Source organism: Rhinoderma darwinii, chromosome 1 (assembly GCF_050947455.1).
Source record: "Rhinoderma darwinii isolate aRhiDar2 chromosome 1, aRhiDar2.hap1, whole genome shotgun sequence".
NCBI lineage: Eukaryota > Metazoa > Chordata > Amphibia > Anura > Rhinodermatidae > Rhinoderma > Rhinoderma darwinii.
In genome coordinates this window covers 83,021,981-83,045,274 of record NC_134687.1, presented here as the reverse complement: position 1 = coordinate 83,045,274, position 23,294 = coordinate 83,021,981, and the positions used below count along the sequence as shown (strand labels likewise).

The 23,294-nt window shown below is 39.3% G+C and overlaps 1 protein-coding gene across 2 annotated transcripts in view; it reads right to left on the bottom strand.

Annotated features, from left to right (window-relative positions):
- Positions 1–23,294, bottom strand: part of SLC7A2 (solute carrier family 7 member 2) — a 44,275-nt gene that overhangs the window by 4,604 nt on the left and 16,377 nt on the right. Inside the window, exons 5-10 of one of the 2 annotated variants that reach the window (XM_075860132.1) lie at positions 20,025–20,247; positions 12,391–12,530; positions 9,373–9,475; positions 6,349–6,554; positions 4,591–4,757; positions 4,050–4,158 (exon numbers count right to left, since the gene is read on the bottom strand). In XM_075860132.1, the coding sequence (XP_075716247.1) occupies positions 4,050–4,158; positions 4,591–4,757; positions 6,349–6,554; positions 9,373–9,475; positions 12,391–12,530; positions 20,025–20,247 (948 nt within the window). Of the gene's footprint in view, positions 1–4,049; positions 4,159–4,590; positions 4,758–6,348; positions 6,555–9,372; positions 9,476–11,841; positions 11,979–12,390; positions 12,531–20,024; positions 20,248–23,294 lie in introns of both variants that reach the window. The other variant, XM_075860133.1, reaches the window with a different exon arrangement.

Below are 23,294 nucleotides of genomic sequence, written 5' to 3'. Positions count from 1 at the left end.
GGGGCCAAAACAGTGCAAACCCCGCAAAATTGATCCCATTTGGGAAACTACACCCCTCATGGAATTTATCTAGCGGTATAGTGAGCATTTTGTCCCCACAGTCTTTTTGCTGAATTTATTGGAATTAGGCAGTGAAAATGAAATTCAACATTTTTCCACTAAAATTTTGAATTTTTTCATTTTCACAAGGAATAAAGGAAAAAAAGCACCCCAACAACTGTAAATCAATTTCTCCCGAGTACGGAAAAACCCCATATGTGGTCATAAACTGCTGTTTGGACATACCGCAGGGCTCAGAATGGTACTACTTGTCATGCAAATTTTGTTTGATTGATTTCTCTGCACCATATCACATTTGCAGAGCCCCTGAGGTACCAGTACAGTAGAAACCCATGAGAAGTGACTCCATTTTGGAAACTATACCCTTTAGGGCATTCATCTAGGGGTATAATGAGCATTTTGATCCCACAGGTGTTTCATAGATTGTATTAGAATTAGGCAGTGAAAATGAAATTAAATTTTTTCCAAAAATACATAGTTTTTGTTCCCAATTTTTAATTTTCACAAGGGGTAATAGGAGAAAAAAACGGGACACAATTTGTTACCCAATTTCTTCCGAGTACAGCAATACCCCATGTGTGGCCCTAAACTGCTGATTGGGCACATGACAGAGCTCAAAATGGATGGAGCGCCATTTGGCTTTTAGAGTGCAGATTTTTCTGGACTAGTGAACGGGCACCATGTCGCATTTGCAGAGCTCCAGCGTAGTGTAGAAAACCCTGAGAAGTGACCCCATTTTCTAAACTACACCCCTCAAGGCATTTATCATTTCCCTGGACTCATGACAAGTAATAGAGCACCATGCGCATGTGAGGTCTATTTTGGTGATTATTACAAAATTGGCCCACAATGTCAGGGCTCTGGGGTCAAATAGTAAAACAAACCCCCAAGGTGTGACCCCAAATTTGGAAACTGCACTCCCCAAGGCATTCAGGTTTTTTTTTTTATTAGAAATGAACGCTCAGTGGATGGTGCAAAGTGAAAATTGCAATTTTCCATTGATATGCCATTTTAGTGCACAATATGTTGTGCCCAGTTCGTGCCACTGAAGACAAATACTGCAAACTGTTAAGTGGGTTCTCCCAATATGTGGACATAGGGAGGGAGCGCCATTTGGCTTTTGGAGCGCAGATTTTGCTTGGTCATAGTTCTGCTTGAAGTTTTGCTAATATTTCAGTTTATAATGTGGAGGCATATGTAAGCTGGGCAGAGTACATCAGGGCATAATAGGGTGGTATAATAATACGGTAAATAAATAATAATTCATAGATATGTGGCTGGTGTCGCACTGATAAATGGTGCCCAATCTTATCGGCTTTTGGAACACTGCACATTTTCGTCGCCATATTCTGAGAGCCAGAACTTTTTGATTTTTTCTCCACCGGAGCTGTGTGAGGGCTTATTTGTTGCGGGACAATCTGTAGATTTCATTAGTACCATTTTGGGGTACATGCGATTTTTTTATCACTTTTTATTTAAATTTTATGCAAGCAAGGTAAGCAAAAACCAGCAATTCTGATTATTTGTATTTTATTTTTTCTTACGACGTTCACCGTGTCGATGCGATTACAGCGATACCAAATGTATATTTTTTTTTTAATGTTTTGCAGCGTTTGCACAATAAAATCACTTTTGTTTCAAATAATTTTATTTTTGTGTCACCATATTCTGAGAGCCATTTTTCCTGCAAAAAAGCTGTGAGAGAGCATGTTTTTTTGCGGGACAGCTGTAGTTTTTAATGGTATAAGTTTGGGGTACATGCAACATTTTGATCACTTTTTTTATTCTGTTTTGGGAGGGGTGGTGACTAAAAAACAGCGATTCTGGAATTGTTTTTTATTTTATTTTTTTACGGTGTTCACTTCCGTACTAGGAGGACATTGTTACCATCGGTTGCCACAGAAACCATCGGGTGCGATCTAACCACCTAAATGCAGCGATAGCATTTTATTGCTACATCTAATGGGTTAATCGGCCGGATCGGAGCCTAGCTCCGGTCCTGGCCGTTACAGCAGGATGTCAGCTATGGCAAATAGCTGACACCCGCGTACACGGCACCTGTCAAGGGTGGAGACAGGCTAAATACCACTTAGATGGTCTCTGCAACTAAGGAGTTAATCGGCCGGATCAGAGCCTAGCTCCGGTCCTGGCCGTTATAGTGGGGTGTCGGCAGAAATATACAGCCGACACCCGACACTTCTGAGCCAGCTCCATTACATACCCGTTCTCAAGGAGCTGTGATTGGTCAGTCTGTTGTGACTGACCAATCACAGCATTCGCCGGCAGGAGACCGCTGTGCTTGGTCCCCTGCCGTCTTACTGTGCCGATCAACTGTCATAAACAGTTGATGGCACAGTTCTGTCACCCTGTCAAAGGGTGACAGGGTGACAGCTAACATCCATTACGCACCAGTACTGCCCGGTGCGTTAAAGCATTGTAATGCATGACGTACCGCTACGTCAAGGTGCGTCAAGGGGTTAAATCCCGCGATCAATTGTGATCGCGGCATCTAAGAAGCTAGAACGAGGAGATAGCCCCCTTCGACGGCCCACTGTTGCGGGCTGCTGATGTTTGTCAAGGCAGCTTGGGGGCCTAATGTAGGCCTCCGGCAGGGCTTGAAAGGGGACTGGCAAAATAACGACATACCTCAATACTTTAGCATTGAAATATATAGTACCAGAGATCAAACGACCACTGGTTCAGGACATCTAGTTGGACTAATAAAAAAAAGTTAAATACAGTTAAGTAACATTTGTATGTATATGTATATATATATATATATATATATATATATATATATATATATTAAGAGTAAAAAAATATTCCCTCAAACACAATGTAAAGTTTTTTTTAATAATTAACATTTCTGGTATCATCATGTTTGTAAAAGTCCACACTATTACAATATACCATTATTTAACTCACACGGTGAATGCTGTAAAAGTATAAAAACGCCAGAATCTTAGTTTTTTGGTCACTTCATCTCACACAAAAAATTTAATAAAAAGTGATCAAAAAGTCTCATGTATCCCAAAATGGTACCAGTAGAAACTACAGCTCGCCCCGCAAAAAATAAGTCCTCACACCACTCAATCGAGAGAAAAATAAAACGTTATGGCTCTCAGAATGTGGTGTTAAAAAAATTATTTTATTTTTAACAATTAGTTTTTTCATTGTAAAAGTAGTAAAACATAAAAAAAACGATATAAATTTGGTATCTCTGTAATCGTATTGACCCGCAGAATAAAGTTAACATGTAGTTTTTACTGCATGGTAAATGCCATAAAAACAAAACCCCCCTAAAAATGGTGGGATCACTGTTTTTTTCCCATTCCACTACACAAAGAATCTTTTGCCAGTTTCCCAGTACGTTATATGGTACAATAAATGGTGTCATGAACATCTACAACTCGCCCCGCAAAAAACAAGCCCTCATACGTCTATGTCGACGAAAAAATATAAAGAAGTTATAGTTTTTGGAATGTGGGGAAGAAAAAACAAAAGTGAAAATCAGAAAAATGGTTGTGAAGGGAAGGGGCTCAAAGGGGTGAACTGCACTGTGAAAATCTGTAATCGAAATTGATATGCTACGAACTAAAAATTCTGCACCCCAGGTAAATTTTCGAAAAATATCCCCTACAAAATGAGACCACTTTTAGATTTTTTTGCAGGGCTCAACCTGCCCCTGAATGACTGTCATTTTTAGATAGCTAGTGACAGGTACGAGAGCTGACGTCTGATAACTGACCCCAAGCCATCTCCTGCCACTTGACCAAGAGGACAGACATGAGAAGAGTCAGCAAATAAACAAAGTTAATATCAAAGATTGCTGAAAAACCAAGCTTTCAACTTTTCATTGGTGTTCTCTTTTAAGACGATTTCTTTGTTTTTGTTATGGGACAATTTTTGATGGAAATATGAACTAATAATATACATTAAGGTAAAAATATTCCAATGAGTTTATAGAGTCAAATTCTAATATTTCTTACCAAGCGCCATCCAAACACTAAATCGTATCCATGTGTCACCGCTCAGCTGTACCATCAAGTAAACATTTACCAGGACACTAAAAACTGGCAGAAATGGTAGTAGTGGAACCTAGTCGGAGAAAAGTAAAAAGGAAATTGCATTATACAGTAATACCTATTTTACTAGATGTCTACTATAATAAAACGGAACAGATAGAGAAATTGCCGCTGTGGATTAGTCCCTAGACATAGAGTAAATCACTAACATGAGCCAAACAGCACAAGAGGGCATAAGACATATACTGGGTCCTTTGTGGGTTCTGGTCAAGTAATTTTTCACTCTTCCCCCACTATTTAATAAAAATGTGACTTTGTGCATGATCAACAATTTATTTTGTGGTGCCCAACTGCTGCTGTATACACCAAAATTTCCATATTAAAATTTAATTTTTAATTGCCTCTAAAATAATACTTGCATCCAGCATCATTTTCTTTCTCTATACAGACTTCTAACATCAGGCTACAACATACAGATTCCAAACTATACTCAAGCAACGTTTACCATAAAAGCGACTTTATGTTGGTTCTGAGGTTGTCTCCAGATGATGAAAACAATCAGTAAGATCAGTATAAAGAATAAAGCAAGAAGCAGGATACTCCATATCTCCAGGTTGCCTATGGCTTGGACTGCATATGTTGTAAGGACACTCAGTGCACAAATTATAAATGCTGCAAAAAAACACAGAAAAAGAGTCTTAAGTTCTCTACTTATTCACTTCAATATCTATCCCACATAAACCCAGAATATTAGAAAGTTATAGAACATGCATTGAAGCTTTACTGTGCTAGATCAGAGGAAAATTAAGATGTCATTTATTATATAATTTACATATTAAAGGGGCTGTCTAGCTTGGAGAACCCCATTTCCGATTAGTGGTTCCTCTTCATGAGGATGAGTTCCCCCTGCCAGATGTCTGTGTGAGCATTTTTTATACATACGGGTGTACTGCAATTTAAATGTACATTTCCCCCCCAAAAAAAATATTCAGAGAATACTGAAGTCAATGTACAATGTGCGTCTATAGTTTTCAATGGAAATTCTGGTGTCATCCACAGGGCTCTCTGCATAAGCTTCAAGTTCCCAAGCAGGAGACCCCCACTATAACATCAAAATTCTCTAATGTGGCATATAAGAAGTTAACATTTTACTTTTATACAATACATTTTCCTGTGCTGTAGAGTACAGCAATCTTAGTATGTAATAAATGGGGTGGGTATCAAGACCTTCTTAGTAAACTATGAAGAGCTGATCTTCACTGCCCAGTACTCATGCTATGTTATCTGGAAGCTAATATGTATGTTTCTTCCCTTACTGTTCTTTCTAGTGACAAGTACTAATGGCTTCCATTACACCTACTTGTCACTCAGCTTTGCCATCAACAAATCTGCCTTAATATACTGCAATACAAGGCAAATGATGTATCACTGCAGACATAGGTCGATTTGCTACTTAGGGAAAATTAAACTCAGAAAACTTGGAAGAAATCCCTATAAAAGGATTATTCTTTTTAACAATATGACCGGCATCGAAACCATGGAACAAAAAGAAGACAAAACATTATAAAATGTAAAAAATCTATGCAAATGGTTATGATGCCCCATCTGTGGAGAGACTGCTGCCATCACTGAATGGCGGGCAGGAGAAGCAGAAATCAAGTCTGCATGGTAATTAAAATATCTTGACTAGAATTAAACACAGGCACCGTAATATTCTATTAAAACAAAACATGTAAGCCTGCCCAACACGTCTTCCACTATAACATACTGCATGCAGCAGGGGCATACCTATAGCGAGCAGTAAGTTTGAAGTTGCACCTTGCTTTGGTGTCTAACAGTGCCTAATGGCCCCTCTACCACATAGGAGGACACCAGTATTATAAATGGCACATGATTTTTTGGGGGGTCTGGTAAAGATTTAGCATCGGGGCTCAAGAGCTTCAAGCAACACCTCTGGCCGACAGCTTGTACAGCAACGTGACAGATCAAACCCCTTTTTCTCTTGCTAGTTCCCCTATGATTTACTAATTTTAGGGTTCCTACTTCTGGTAGCCCCAGAAATGTAGTGTTGAATGCCACATTACCCTGTGTAGAAGAATAGAAGGCTTGTGGGTCTTATGATTGGAACCCTCCTCCTATTACCTCAAAATACCCAATTAGGGCATTCTAAAATTAGCTGACAAAGGAAAATCTTAGGTAGGGGCAACATGACAGAATCCTAAAACAGACACATACAGTTGTTATATACTTAATAGCGTCTTACCAAGAAGTCCCACCAGTAGGCTAACCACAGAGGCGGACTGTTCTGTTGGTAGGCTGGGGGGATGCAGGAGGGAGAGAAAGCTAAATCCCTGTTCTTGTAGGATAATAATTTGGGATTCGTTCATCATTGATTCTCTCTCTGATGCTGACAGCATTTCTTTATCTGGAACACATTTAGGCATCTCATAACCAATGCCGGGCTGGTACCTATATAGAGAATAATACATTGAAATTGTACACAAAATGTATGGAAGTCAGGCGTCTTATACTACATATTTAAACTGCAGTCTTTATTAGTTAAACGCTAGGTAGAATGATCTGCAAACGTCAAACAAGTACAGTTGTATGCATATTATTTCCCTAATTTTGACTGAGGTCCCATTGTCCCTCTTTTAGAATAGACCAGCAGATCTGCGTTAATAAATATATTGCTTTCTGATTTATAGTTGCATAATAACTCCTTCCATGTACAGAATATAATGAAAAACTGATACTTGTTTCTCAGAAGTTCCAATAACCACTTATTTTTATGGTATTGAGTAAACGAAAGATGCTGAAGAACATGGTCATGTAATACGGCCCGTTTACACTGGGCAAATATCGTTACTATTTGTTCACTTCCAAACGATCGTAATGATAATTGTACAGTGTAAATGCACTAAAAGATCAACAATACATGATAAAACTATAGAATAAAGACTTTTTTTACTCTAAAAAGTTGAGACAAGTGCCTAAGTAGACTCTTCCATAATTTACGACCCCTTTCCATAAGCCCTTCTAGGGTACATGGATGTCATAGAGGTGAGGGTGACCTGGTCTATTAGCCAGTGTGGAGAGCTGCTAGCAAAAAGTCTACTTCTCTGGTCCATCCACATATCAGGGTATGTTCACACATAAACTCAAAAACTTCTGAAAATATGGAGCGGTTTTCAAGGGAAAACAGCTCCTGATTTTCAGATGTTTTTTAAGCCACTCGCGATTTTCGCAGCGTTTTTGGAGCTGCTTTCAATAGAGTCTATGAAAAACTGCTACAAAAACGCCCCAAGAAGTGACCTGCACTTCTTTTTCGCAGCCGTTTTTTTATGCGGCCGGGTAAAAAAATGGCCCATCGGAACAGAACGCCGTTTTTCCCATTGCAATCAATGGGCATATGATTGGAGGCATTCTGATCCGATTTTTCAGCCATTTTTGTCTGTCTACGGCCCAAAAAACGCCAGAAAATAAGCCGTATGAACATACCCTCACAAGGACAGCCTTTCACTTGAATGCTGGTATGTAATACTATATTTCCCCTCCAATATACCGCGCGCTGAGGCTTTTTATAATGAAAACAGCTTATTGCCAGGCTGCCTTCAATCTGAAAAAAGGAATTGTCTTCATGAGACAACCCCTTTAAGATAATATATTGGATCATATAACAAATAATTGCACATATAATTTAGCTCTGCTACATCTGCATTTAAATGTGTATATCATATTCATAGCAAATACCAAATAATGTTATAATGTCAAATGAATAATGTTCCGTTGTTTATCTCTGTAGACTAAATCAGCAATAATATTTTCATGATGTAGGTATCTCCTACAGCTCTGGACAGCTGTAAGGCCAGTTAAGGCAAATTCACTAAGGAGAAGAAAGCGAGGGACTTGATATAATGGATAAAATAGCTAAGGACTGACATATGGTCGTGCAGCAAAAGCCAATTTCAGCTTCGCTGCTAAAGTTCTCACTGATAGTTTGCAGACCCAATACAAAAAGTGCTGGAAACAAGACAATATGGGTCAATATTTCCGGTCATCTGTCATGACTGTACTGAAGAAAAGACCTCTTGCCCTATGTATTTTAATGGGACTGTCAGCTGAGTGAAGGATCTTTTCTGATATCTCCCTGCAGTTCTGTAAATATAATTAAGTACATTATCCAACAAGACAGAAAAGAAAATCAGGACCTTTTTTAGGCAAAAAAAAATAAACTGTAAAAAATAAGCAAAAATCCTCTGCTTTTCTTTGCATGTTAGAATGTTTCATTTCCTTGGAAACCTAAGGCCAATTTGGCAGGATAACACAGCTGTAGTACAGCATGTGGAGGTATTGGGCTTCTTCCATTGATCTCTAACGCAACTGAAATGAGTTAATTCTACTGTGACAAGAATCATTGACTCATTATTGTGTCAGAGCCTGGGTTGGGAATTCTCTGGTTCTCTGGTGGGCCAGTCTGACCCTAACAATCATTTTTGAGATGAAGATAGACTTTACAGCCTGATGCTAGCTATTTTTAATTGCGTCTTTTACCAGGTTCAATATGGACCCCTTTCATTTCGAGAAACAATAAACTACACACAGCTGTATACTGTAGTCATATGATTGATACATTACGATCTATTATGAGCCATTATGACCCATTGATATATCTGTCATGACAGGTTCGAAATTATTCATTATGAATGTTTTTGTTTTTTCCACCCATTAACTTATAACAGGTTCTCCAGGTGTCCATCAGGTGAATTTAGTGAATAAATTAGCTCAGCATACTACACTATGCCGACCTTCAAAATGCTAGGAAAACCTGATGGAAAATAAGTAACGCAAGACAACCCCTGTTCCTATGCTCTGTTAGGACATATGGACATCATAAAAGGGGATACCTCGCATAGTACACCCCGCTATGAGCCTAAACGACCGGCTTCTTTCATCTTCCTTCCATTCTGGCGGACTATAGCCGTCCTTGTATTACAAGGACGGCAATTTATCTGAACGGCCGCCATGTAATACTGTATGTCCTTCGCTGTGCCCACTGCAGAGGAAATGCCTGGTTGCCATGGCTTTCCCCACAAAATCAGCTGTTTGTCAGGGGTCCTGGGAACAGGACCTATGCAATCAGCTTAAACCCCCCATTGTGGCCACATTCTATAAAGGGTTGTCTTTGTTGAGACAACCCCTGTAATATTGAAACAAAACTACTTCTAGTATGGATGGCTTCTATAACAACATTTTGAGATGTTAATCAATATGGTATGTACTGTACCGGAGGATGAGGACACAGGCGGCCACAAGGGAATAGGCAAGGAGTGTTCCAATGGACATCATGTCAACCAGAGCTTTTAGGTCAAACAGAAACGCCATTATAGCTATGAGGAAAAAAATTCACACGTTTTAGCTCCACCTAGTTATATAACAGTAGGTCAAGTAATAAGTGTACAAATATTTAGAGGCATACTGCTCTGTGTAAACAGGGCAATGATCAGCCAATGAACGAGCAAACATCTTATAAGGGAGATGTCCTGCCGACTAGCGACCATTTCATCCCCATATATTACCGATTATAGCTCCTTGTGAAAGGAGAAAACGAGTGGCCGATCAACGAGCTGTCTCGTTTTCATGGCCTATATCGGACCATGTAAAAGGACCTTGAGTGGTGATCAGAACATTTCAGATTTATTTTGCAATTGGTAAGACAATGCCATCTCTGTGTCTTTGTCACTTCCATCTGCAAGACTTTCTTTTGCATGGAAATACGATCATATTATTGAATAACCGATTAACAAAGGAATAAGTATCATAGTTTTTGGAATTCCAAATAAATACCATAAGAAAAGCATAAAGGACAAAATACATGCAAATTAACTCCAACCCAAATATTAGTCATTCTCATCAAGTACCATTTATATGTATAGATAATCACCATGCTGTGTTTTTACCTGTACAAGGAAACGATTATATTTACTTTAATACTATAAATATATTTGTACTTCTTTTGTGCTGCAGTTACTATTTCAGTAACAACGGCTTCTGTGGTTACTATTTGTGTTAGTAAATTTTCTGTAACAAAGGCAAACATAGCATGATGTGCATATACAATAAGAACGATTATTATCACATAAGTACAAACTTGCAGCATCCAACATTTCATATAACACCTCTCCTGGATGTCCATGGACCTCCAATTACTGCCAGCCATACATATTGGGATATAATAAATATTCAAAGAGTCTCCAGGCAAAACATGATGGCCCAACTGTGGAGAATGTCAGAAGCGAGTACATGGCATCACCCATAGCATATCTATCCACTAGATGGAAGAGTAGGAAAGTGGGTCAATATTATAGTTCAGAAAGTAATTAAGGGAAAATAAAAGAGGCGATAGAAGCACTAGGACTCATTAAAGGCTATGCATACTTTTGAAGGCAACCTTATTTTTAATAAATCAATGTTTTATTTGATTTTAAACAATTTTTAATAGTTTTTATTAAAAAAAAGTGTTACTTTTTGAGATAAAGCTTCTATGTATCCTGTATACAAAGAAATTGTATCTTGTTGTCAAAACCGATTCCGTCAGGTCAACTGTACTGACGGCTTCAGTCAAAGCTGGTCCTGCATGTCTCTTTATGAACTTAAATGTGTTCGTTATTAGCTGGATCCTGCATGTTAGAGACATGCAGGACCTGCTTTCTGATAAGGAATCAGTCCTACTGGCCTGACAGAATCAGCTTTGACAGCAAGATACAGGTTCTATGTATACAGGATACATAAAAGCTGTATCTCAAAAATTACTCTCTTTATAGTCTGGGATATAGCACTTTTAACATTTGTGTTAAATAATTTTGAAAGTCTCTATACTATTTTTATTATTATTGTTGCTGTTGGTCTCTGGCTATTCATGGATAAAGGTGTAGAATTTGACAATAGCAATTCCTTGGGTTATGCCAAACATTAGCAAACTCCAAATTCCTCATTTCAACGCCTGGAAAATTGCAAGGGAAATTCACTCTTATAAGATTTTCTGCTGGCAAAAAATGAAAGGTCTATTTAGTGACTCAAGGAGAGATGGAAATGATGACAACAAATGTGTTACATTCCACAAGTTTGTGAAAAGAGTAAATATGTCTTAAGACTACACACACTGGACTTCAGTTTCAAAAGGCAAAATGAGGAATTGCTTACATTGAAGAAATTCGTCTTCAGTGTCACATGATTTAGAAGATGCCCATTTTTTGCATAAGGTGGCACCCTATACTTTTATTGGGTCCTATATTTAACTTGATTTGCACTGTGAAGCCACAGCACCTCCACCTCACATTGTTTGCCTTTCGTAACAGAGGTCCATTGCGGCAACCAATTTTTAAGCAGAACTACTGACCAACAAACTTCAGTGATGTCATTTATTATGAATCGATGACATCAGATTCATGGTTGTTGGTTCAATCCACAAAATGCTTGCCTCTTTTGCACAGGGCTATTAATATTTACACCACACATCCCATGTAGTTCATGCATATATAAATCAATAAATAAAAAGAATGGAAGAACATTTATAAATTGATTATTAATTATTGCAGTATCAAAGCAATTCCGATGATAGTTTTACCTCTTACATTAAACCAGTAGCTCACCCCTGACTTACATGCAAAGAAAGACACAAAGCAGATCCCACTGATAAACTTGCATGCAAACCACCATGAGCCATTTTCCAGAGATCTTCTTTTTCACATCTTACCAGAAATCACACCAGCTGTTAGTGTGGCGGCAACTGGTGACTGACGTTGACTCACGTTGGAAAGATATCTAAATAGTAAACCGTCTCTTGCCATGGCAAACAGAATTCGGGGGAGAGGAAACATAGAGCCCAGCAGGCTAGAATAGAAAAATGATGGATGTTGAAAAGCAGCTTTTAGCGCTAAAGAACTACACGGGTGTAAAGTCAGCAAGCCCAAAGTGAGAGCGTTTGAAGAAACAATGAAAAATCATTTACCCTTGACTACCACAGAATCATTTCAATAAGTTAGATCTATGGTTAAAATTGTATCAAAATATTCAATCTTTTAACTACATGTGGTTTTCAAGGGTACTTGGTTAAAATTTCTTCAATGACAAAGAATAAAGTAGATTTCAAAAGTGGATTCAGGTTATGAAATGGATTAAAAAATGTTGACAGGTTTAGTGAGTCAGTACAAACAAACATAAAGACCAAACTGTGATCTCACTGTATATAATCTACATTAAATGTTCCAATGATTTTGTGCTATTTACTCCTGAGCAATCTCACCTGCCACTGCACCAGACGAAAGGGTGGCAATTACAGGGGTCTTCGTCCTGGGACTGATCTGAGCTAGAGATTTGAAAAGCAACCCATCCTCCGCCATAGCATAGATTACACGAGGCATTGGGAAAATGGATCCGAGTAGACTGAATAGAAATCAAACACATGCAACACAGCAAAACACCGGTCATGCAAGATTGTGAGAGAGAAATTAATATTTAATTACAGTCAATAAGCCACCACCATATTATACAAAGACTTGAAACTATAGAGAATTAATAGGGCTAATAGATCGTTAGCCCTAGACCTGGACCCAGACAATAAATTGGCTGCATATGTATATATATACATATATATATACATACATAGTATTGTGCAGATGTTTTAGGCAGTTGTACAAAAATGCTGCAAAGTACACAAACAGAAGATAAATCAAAATCAAATCAATACTTTGTGTGACCATCCTTTGCCTTCAAACAAGCATCAATTCTTCTAGGTAGTTTTCATATGTAAATTAACTGTAACAGAAACAGCTGTGTAGGAAGCTTAAAACTGTGTGAGGAACAGCCAAACTCTGATACAGAGGTGAGGTTGTGGAAGAAAGTTTCATGTCACAGGTCCACTATGGCAAGACTGAGCACAGCAACAAGACACAAGATAGTTATACTGCATCAGGCTATGATTTCAAAGCAAGATGTGCTGTTCAAACTCTTTTGCAGAAGGGCAAAGAAACGGGCAGCATTGAGGACTATAGACGCAGTGGTCAGTCGAAGAAACTTAGTGCAGCAGATCAAAGACAGGCTATGCTTACTTTACTTCAAAATTGGAAGATATCCAGCAGTGTCATCAGCTCACAACTGACAGAAACCAGTGGGACCCAGGTACACCCATCTTTTGTTTGGAGATGTCTGGCCAGAAGTGGTCTTCATGGAAGAATTGTGACCAAAAAGCAATACCTTTGAGATTGAAAACAAGGCCAAGCGACTCAACTATGCATGAAAACATAGAAACTGGGGTGCAGAAAAATTGGAGCTCTGGACTGATGAGTCAAAATTTTAAATATTTGCCTGTAACAGAAGACAGTTTGTATGCCGAAAGACTAGAGAGCAGTACAATAATGTGTTTCTGCAGGGAGCAGTGAAGCATGGTGGAAGGTCCTTGCAAGTTTAAGGCTGTATTTCAGCGAATGAAGTTGGGGATTTGCTCAGGATTATTGATGTCCTAAATTCTGAGAAATACGGGCAGATACTTATCCATCATGCAATACCATCAGGGAGGCGTCTGATTGGCTCTAAATTTATGTTGCAGCAGGACAATGATCCCAAACATACAGCCAATGTCATTAAGAACTATCTTCAGCATACAGAAGAACAAGGAGCACTGGAAGTGATGATATGGCCCCCACAGTGTCCTGATCTCAAAATCATTGTTTGTCTGGGATTACATGAAGAGATAGAAGATTTTGAGGAAGCCTACATCTACAGAAGATCTGGGGTTAGTTCTCCAAGATGTTTGAAACTACCTCTCTGGCTAGTCCTTTACAAAACTGTGTGCAAGTGTACCTAGAGGAATTGATGCGGTTTTGAAAGCAAAGGGTGGTCACATCTAATATTGATTTAATGTAAATTTATCTTCTTTTCATTCACTTTGCATTTTAACTTCTTAAAAAAAACTATTAACACTTCTACTTTTGAAAGCATTCTTACTTTGAAGAATTTCTCCACAACTGCCTAAAACTTTTGCACAGTACTGTATATATATATATATATATATATATATATATATATATATGTATACACTATACTCTGTTAACAGCTTATAGTCAAACAGTGAAGCTGTGAATGTTCTGCAGATTTGAAAAGTTGAATACATTTTAAGGACATGCAGGGGCTCTAAATGTTACCACTGTTCCTTAAAGACATTCTCCACTAGATTTATGTTTTAGAAAATTCTTATAGTACAGACTGAGATGAGGATTGGCATGAAGTGACTGCTTCCAAACTCCTTTTCCCATCTCTGCATTCAGTAAGGGCTTGTCCACACGTAACGGAATTGCTGCATATTTTTCGTCCGGAATGAAAAATATGCAGCAGAATACGGTAGCAGCAAAGTGGGCGAGATTTAACAAATCTCATCCACACGCTGCGTAGAATTTTCAGAGCAGAAATTCACCTGCGGTGCGTATTTTTCATACTGCAGCATGCCAATTCCTGCTGCGGAAAGTGGACTGAATTGCTGCGTTTTCAGAGGAGATATCATCACCTCCCAGCATTGAGAAAAAAATGCCGCAAAATCCACACCCGTAAAAAATGCAAGAAATGGTGTGGTTTTTCCGCAGCGGAATGTCTGCTAGTTTCTGCTGAATTGCTGCACTTCTGTTATGTGTGGACAAGCCCTAAACATCCAATACCACTTTGAGCTGATCAGCACAATCATGTTTGACAGTTTGGTTACTAGGGATGTACTGCAATGGGATTGTCACTCAGCATGTCCCTAGCAACTAGTATGTCTCAAATTCAAATTGCCAGTGAACTGAGGGCAGAGAGGGGGCAATGAGGCTTGGCAAGGTGTAACCAATACCTTTCTCTCCCCCTGCCTGCTGCATTAATCATATTTTTGTAATAGTAAATCTAAGTGAAGAACCTCTTTCAGTATCCCCAACAGTCCATGATTAAAACATCTCCATGTCTGGAAAAAGATAACATAATCAACTAGGTTATAGAAATCGTCTATAAAACTAGGTCCTTGCACAAGTGGTAACACAATTTACTGAAAGTAATACTGGTCTAATAGTGACCAAGATCAATCTACATGACTTTCATTTGACAGAACTATAGGGTTCTTGAGTCACCCGTACAAGTTCATTATAAGAACAGGACAAAACTGAATTACTTGTAATCGGATTATATACATGATTAAAGGAGTCCTCCAATTATGTACTGTTGAGGAATTTCAGGGCAAAACATGGTTAGATTATTTGCTACAAGGATCTTAAAGAGGCTCTGTCACCAGATTATAAGTGCCCTATCTGCTACATAATCTGATCGGCGCTGTAATGTAGATAACAGCAGTGGTTTTTATTTTGAAAAACGATCATTTTTGAGCAAGTTATGAGCTAGTTTAGATTTATGCTAATGAGTTTCTCAATGGACAACTGGGCATGTTTTTACTTTTACCAACTAGGTGTTGTACAGAGGAGTGTATGACGCTGACCAATCAGTGTCCTACACTTCTCATTGTTCCAGCCCAGCATGATCCACAGCACAGTGTGATTGTGCAGTGAAAGAAGTAAACACGCCCAGTTGCTAAAAACACAATACACGCCCAGTAGGAAATAAGAGAAAACACGCCCAGTTGTCCATTAGAAAGGCTCATTTGCATAAATATAAAATTGCTCATAACTTAGCCAAAAATGATCGTTTTAAAAAAAACAAAAAAAAACGTTACTCTTATCTACATTGCAGCGCTGATCACATGCAATAGGAGATAGGGATTTGATAATCTGGTGACAGAGCCTCTTTAAGGATCATGTGACTAAAGCATTTATTAAAATGATAATTTAATGCACAGTACTGAATGCAGAATATTTTTCCTTTTTTTGCTCTTTTACGACAGCACATTTTGAAGACTTACTACAAGTGTGCATTATACAGTGTACTATTGCCATACAAACATATAGAATGTTCAGAAAAATTTAATGTATACCAAATACCAATCTACTTTGTATATAATGAGATTATATTCCTAAAGTGAATGCCCTGCCTTTAACACCATTTTTAAGGAAAATCTAAACAGGTCTAAAATTCTGTGCTAATTTCTGTAATTTCTTAAAATATCTTTATGAGAGTTAGGCCCAGTTCACACAGAGTTTTTTTACGCTGATTTTGACGTGGAAACCGCTGGGAAAAAAAAGCGACATGCTTTTTCTTGCTGCGGTTTCGCCTCTGACTCCCCCATTAAAGTTCCCTTTTTTATATACAGAGGTTTAAAGCCTGATGCAGAGTTAATTAATGAAATTCAGCTTATTTTCAGCTATCTCTGGGGTTAGCATAGGAACTTACTATATGCAAGTTACATATTGAACTCAATAATAAATCTAATAATATATGAAGTAAGCTCCTCCTAGTGTGGGTGGCAGGCAGAAAGGCTCCAAATGCTATAAAGATATATTAAGAAATTAATCATTATAGAAAGGTGAACCTAAAAATGGCATGTGTTAAAACGTGGAGATTCACTTTAAGAATACTCAACCAGATTTCCATGCCTGAAATAAAAATAAAGATAAAAAAAGTTTTGCCAAAAAGAAAAAACTGCAACTATGAATTAGTCCTGAACCACGGTGATTGGTTTTCACCCAGCTTTTCTAGCAGCAGATGAAACCTAAGGACCAGACCCAGCCATTGGCTTTCTTCCGCTTAGTTCTTAAAGGGAAGGTGTCACGAAATTATTTTTTTTATATAATATTGCTTTTAGTATGTTATTAAAATAAATTTTATTTATTTGGGTTTTTGTGTTGTACTTTTTTCTTTTTTCTTACATTTACTTCACTATGGGGGCTGCCATTTTTTTTTCATCTCTGTATGTGTCGATTAACGACACATACAGAGATGGAATACGGCACATACGTCCCCATAGAGAATGCGAACGGGAGCCGTTCCATTCACTATAGCATACGCCGTCTGTGTGGGAAAGGCGCATGCGCCGCTCCCACACAGACCAAAAGGAAGGTCTTTGGTAGAGCGACATACGGCGTCATTTTCATGTGGACCGGAAGACGCGGCTGGACGGTAAGATGACGACTTCCGGTCGCGGCTTCCGGACATATGTTCAAGGCAGCGCAGACATAAGGACTAGGAGCGGAGGCGGCAGGAGCAGGTAAGTTATGTTTGTTTGTGTATGTATGTTAGTGTTATACTGTCTGATTACTACTGTATCTAATCCTCCTACACTGTGCATTCCCGCAGAAAATGGTGGCACACAGTGTAGGAGATTTGAACATTCAACCCCCTCCTTTCTCCTGGCACTAGCCGGGATAAAGGAGGGGGGATTGTGTGAGCACACTAGAGCGAGTGTGTCTACTCCAAATTTGCAGCATAAAGCAATGAGGTTGCTTTACCACATGCCAATGCTGCAATTTTGGGAATTGCTCCCTCTAGTGACCAGCACATGGAAATATTATAAATTAGAATCTAATTTATAATATTTCCTGACTTGTGAAAAATTGTACAAAATTCAAACAATGTGTAATCATTTATATACTAACAGTTTAACTGAAAGAAAAAAAAAATTCTACCGACACATTCCCTTTAAGAATTCTATTCTGCCAAAATATACGTACACAGTCGAGTCACATTATTTTGACCACCAGCTAATATCCAGAGTAACCGCCGTGTGCATCACGGACAGCAGCTAGACGGGCTGGGAGTGACTCAATAGAGTGCTGGTAGGTTGGCTCAGGTATCTGGAGCCATGCTGACTGCAGTGCATCCCACATTTGCAAGGGGGTGTGTGGGGGAGGATCCATAGAGCGAACAAGACGATCAAGGTGGTCCCACAGATGCTCAATTGGGTTCAAGTCTGGCGAATTAGGGGGCCAGGGAAGTATTTGGAAGTCTTGGTCATGCTCACATTGTCTTGCTGGAAGATTCCATCTGCCCCAGGGAAGACAAACAGCATGTATGGGTGGACATGATCTGCAACGATGGACTCATACCCAAATTGGTTCAGAGTGCCTTCCACATGGATGAGTGGGTCCAGAGAATGCCATGAAAAAGTTCCCCAGACATAACGCTGCCGCCACCAGCTTGTGTTCTTCCAGCAATGGTTGCAGGGTGTTTGTTCTCTGATGTTTCTCGCCTGACAAGCGTTCGATGAAGTAGAAAACGTGACTCATCGGATAAGGTAACCGTCTGCCAATCATCAATGGTCGAATTCCGATACTGCCGTGCAAATTGAAGCCTCTTATTCTGATGCACCTTTATTAGCATAGGAGCAGTGACCCTCCGTCTGCTTCAGAGCCCCATACGCAGTAGGGTTCGCTGAACTGTTGTTTTAGACACACGTCTGGTAGCCCCCTGGTTGATTTTCATGGTGAGCTGCTCCACTGTAGCGTCTAGTTCAGCCACCGTGCACCTTCATAGCCGACGTTCACCTCTCACATCCATGGCATGTGGTGCTCTGCAGTTTCCATGTCGGTTATTCCCAATGGGGCCATTTGTCCACTCATGATACACTTTCACCACAGCAGCACGCGAACGGTTCACAAGCTTCACTGCTTGAGAAATACTGCCACCCTTGGCCCGAAAGCCAATAATCATCCCTTTTTGCAACTCTGATAGATCGCCCCTTTTACCCATGGCAACAATGAGTGATATGTCCTCAGACAGTCTATCGCACACCTTATGTATCCACCAAGCCAGCCCACGACACATCACATCCTTCATGGGCTACGCACTGCCGACATCGAAAGTAGGAGGTGGTCATAATAATGTGACTTGACTTTGTATATGCTACTAGGAAAGCTGGGTGAAAAACCAATAAGGATGTTTTGCAGCTCCTGTAGTGGTTGACTACCAGCTTACCTAGACAAATCTGTTTAGTTATGGCCTAAATCATTACCTGCTTCAAAATACTGCAAAACTAGACAGATTTGCTACTCAGGAGTTAAAGTGACAACACTTGTAGGGGCTGTATTGGCTGAACTAAAACAGCAGGTGATAGAAAAAAAAGTCTTATTGTTTATAAGTTTGTCTGGAAATTATTGGAAATTCAAAAATGTTTATAGAAATATCGGTCAAGACTGCAGTTCTTAGACCAATGATGGCATGTACATTTAATGCTATTATTTATAAATAAAGACTGTGCCCAAATTCGTTCCCTAGGTGAAGACCATGGGGACCACAACAGTAAGGGGATAGTCTGTTTACATGTATATGCCTAATCTATGGATTCAATACAAACATATATGTGTGCACACCGTTTAATAAGATATATGATATGAACATGTCGTACACATGTAAATTTTAAGTCCCCCATCCTGCACTAGTGGATTCTTATATCAGCCTGAACAGCATTAAATATACTACATTTAGTCGAACCTTCTTCACAAAAAATCCAACAAAAAAATCACAGCATAACTGTTACTCATTTGCAACCTCAGTGGTTCCTTATGGGAAGAATCATCAATCGCCATGGTGGGAATTATTGTTATTGTCACAAGTCGCCTCAACTTTTTGTCTCATCAGGAAACATTGAGGAAGTGCGCGAGTTATGGTTATACTGAGATTCTACCACGACCACCAAGAAACCAGAAGTCGCTTTGGAGCACTGACCTGTAAGTTTGCTTTGGCACCACAACTAAAATGAGTCTCTACTGCTAACCACCATAAATACGAAATTATTATGGTAGGTATAGTCTAATGCACTATTGCCATCAAACCAAAATCAGTTTTGGTATATATTTATAGGTTAATACATTGTAGAAATTACAGAAAAGTTGAGGATGCTCATAAATTCACTAGAGCAGTGGGAGCTTGAGAATGTATTTTTGGAATATATATTATTGGAATATACGTAATAATATGCTTAATCCAACCGTGAAACTGGTTACTAGTACCTGTTGAGTGATTCTAGGTGTTTACCTGGTCGAGAGTGCGCAGAGAGACCCAACAGCCACAACGTATTTAGCAGGTCCCCAACCAACATACTGAAAGGCAACAGGAAGAGGACTTTTCTCATCTAACAGGTAGTAAGGCATCATTAAGGTCAGGGCTGCGGACACGCCAAAATATGCCATGAAGCACACCAGCAGGGAGGTCACAATTCCAATGGGTATTGCTTTTTGTGGATTTCGCACTTCTTCTCCTGCAAGCAAACAGGTCAAAGTACAGGTGAAAAAGATGCCGTGAACACTTGCTATATATGATCCATTCATGTGTTATCTTTATGCTTCAGTATACCTAATATTAGAGTATTGTTTCCAGGCATGGAGGTTAATTCCGGTTGGGAGATGCATTTATACATTTCACACATAATAAGCCGATGAGGAGAGATTGTAGAGTAACCACACCACTGAATACCATTTTTGACCAGCAACAAGGCATACAGTGGGTTTTCCCAGTACAGACATTTATGACATATTGATTATTGCCCGGTCTCTCATTCCTAGTGGAGTGGTGACCACAAATTTGCAGTCACTCTCCGTTATGGCATATGGGAGATATAGAAAAAGTTGAGCGCACTTACCCAGCTGTTTCTGTATCTTTTATTCACCATAAAGGAGAGTGATTGAATATGCACACCCACGAACCTTTCTGTCTGGAAATGGAGAACCAAGTTCCCAGTAGTCTGACCTCCGCCAAGCAGACGTTTATTATGAATCCAATAGATTTCCCATACTGTACATGTTTATAGAAAGAAAGCCCCTTTCAATTTTCCATAAATAAGAATGATGTAATGCTAACCCCTGTAAAACTATTATCTTAAATAGGTAAAGGTAACTAATATGCCATTGTGCCATGTAGCATTAAATGGGGTGGATATATTACACAAATATGTCTCTGCGTTATATAAGTGATGTAAAGTTAGCCAATACCCATACAAGACAACACATACTGCAAGTTGTTACAGTGAGGTTCTTAGCGCACATTTTGATCAAATTGAGTAACCCCACCCGCCACAACAAGACAACCTCACTTATAAGATGGGTCCCTATGCCGCACATACACCCTATTCTGGGTCTAAGCTTGCAGAATATACTCGGGGACGTCACGAACCAGCATTAAATAATTAAAATCATCCTAGGGCAAGTGAGGAACTAAAATCCCCTTATTAGTGAGGTCGCCTTGTCGTTACGGATGGGCTCACATAATTTGATCAAAATGTGCGCTAAGAACCTCACTATTGTAATTAGATTCAGCAGTAATGCATATTTATTTATATATAGCGTTTTAGGTAGCATTGGTGTTTGCAGAGTGCTGTCGCCAATTTCTTGTGTATATATATACAGTGGAGGAAATAAGTATTTGATCCCTTGCTGATTTTGTAAGTTTGCCCACTGTCAAAGACATGAACAGTCTAGAATTTTTAGGCTAGGTTAATTTTACCAGTGAGAGATAGATTATATATAAAAAAAAAAAAAGAAAATCACATAGTCAAAATGATATATATTTATTTGCATTGTGCACAGAGAAATAAGTATTTGATCCCCTACCAACCATTAAGAGTTCAGCCTCCTCCAGACCAGTTACACGCTCCAAATCAACTTGGTGTCTGCATTAAAGACAGCTGTCTTACATGGTCACCTGTATAAAAGACTCCTGTCCACAGACTCAATTAATCAGTCTGACTCTAACCTCTACAACATGGGCAAGACCAAAGAGCTTTCTAAGGATGTCAGGGACAAGATCATAGACCTGCACAAGGCTGGAATGAGCTACAAAACCATAAGTAAGACGCTGGGTGAGAAGGAGACAACTGTTGGTGCAATAGTAAGAAAATGGAAGACATACAAAATGACTGTCAATCGACATCGATCTGGGGCTCCATGCAAAATCTCACCTCGTTGGGTATCCTTGATCCTAAGGAAGGTGAGAGCTCAGCCGAAAACGACACGGGGGGAACTTGTTAATGATCTCAAGGCAGCTGGGACCACAGTCACCAAGAAAACCATTGGTAACACATTACGCCGTAATGGATTAAAATCCTGCAGTGACTGTGGTCCACCTGCTCAAGAAGGCACATGTACAGGCCCGTCTGAAGTTTGCAAATGAACATCTGGATGATTCTGAGAGTGATTGGGAGAAGGTGCTGTGGTCAGATGAGACTAAAATTAAGCTCTTTGGCATTAACTCAACTCGCCGTGTTTGGAGGGAGGAAGAGAAATGCTGCCTATGACCCAAAAAACACCGTCCCCACTGTCAAGCATGGAGGTGGAAACATTATGTTTTGGGGGTGTTTCTCTGCTAAGGGCACAGGACTACTTCACCGCATCAATGGGAGAATGGATGGAGCCATGTACCGTCAAATCCTGAGTGACAACCTCCTTCCCTCCACGAGGACATTAAAAATGGCTCGTGGCTGGGTCTTCCAGCACGACAATGACCCGAAACATACAGCCAAGGCAACAAAGGAGTGGCTCAAAAAGAAGCACATTAAGGTCATGGAGTGGCCTAGCCAGTCTCCAGACCTTAATCCCATCGAAAACTTATGGAGGGAGCTGAAGATCCGAGTTGCCAAGCGACAGCCTCGAAATCTTAATGATTTACAGATGATCTGCAAAGAGGAGTGGGCCAAAATTCCATCTAACATGTGTGCAAACCTCATCATCAACTACTAAAAAGTCTTGTCTATTAAGTCTTGTTTGCCAAAGGGATCAAATACTTATTTCTCTGTGCACAATGCAAATAAATGTATATCATTTTGACAATGTGATTTTCAGGGTTTTTTTTAATATAATCTATCTCTCACTGGTAAAATTAACCTAGCCTAAAAATTCTAGACTGTTCATGTCTTTGACAGTGGGCAAACTTACAAAATCAGCAAGGGATCAAATACTTATTTCCTTCACTGTATACAGGGTGGGCCATTTATATGGATACACCTAAATAAAATGGGAATGGTTGGTGATATTAACTTCCTGTTTGTGGCACATTAGTATATGGGAGGGGGAAACTTTTCAAGCTGGGTGTTGACCATGGCGGCCATTTTGAAGTCGGCCATTTTGTATCCAACTTTAGTTTTTTCAATGGGAAGAGGGTCATGTGACACATCTAACTTATCGAGAATTTCACAAGAAAAACAATGGTGTGCTTGGTTTTAACGTTACTTTATTCTTTCATGAGTTATTTACAAGTTTCTGACCACTTATAAAATGTGTTCAAAGTGCTGCCCATTGTGTTGGATTGTCAATG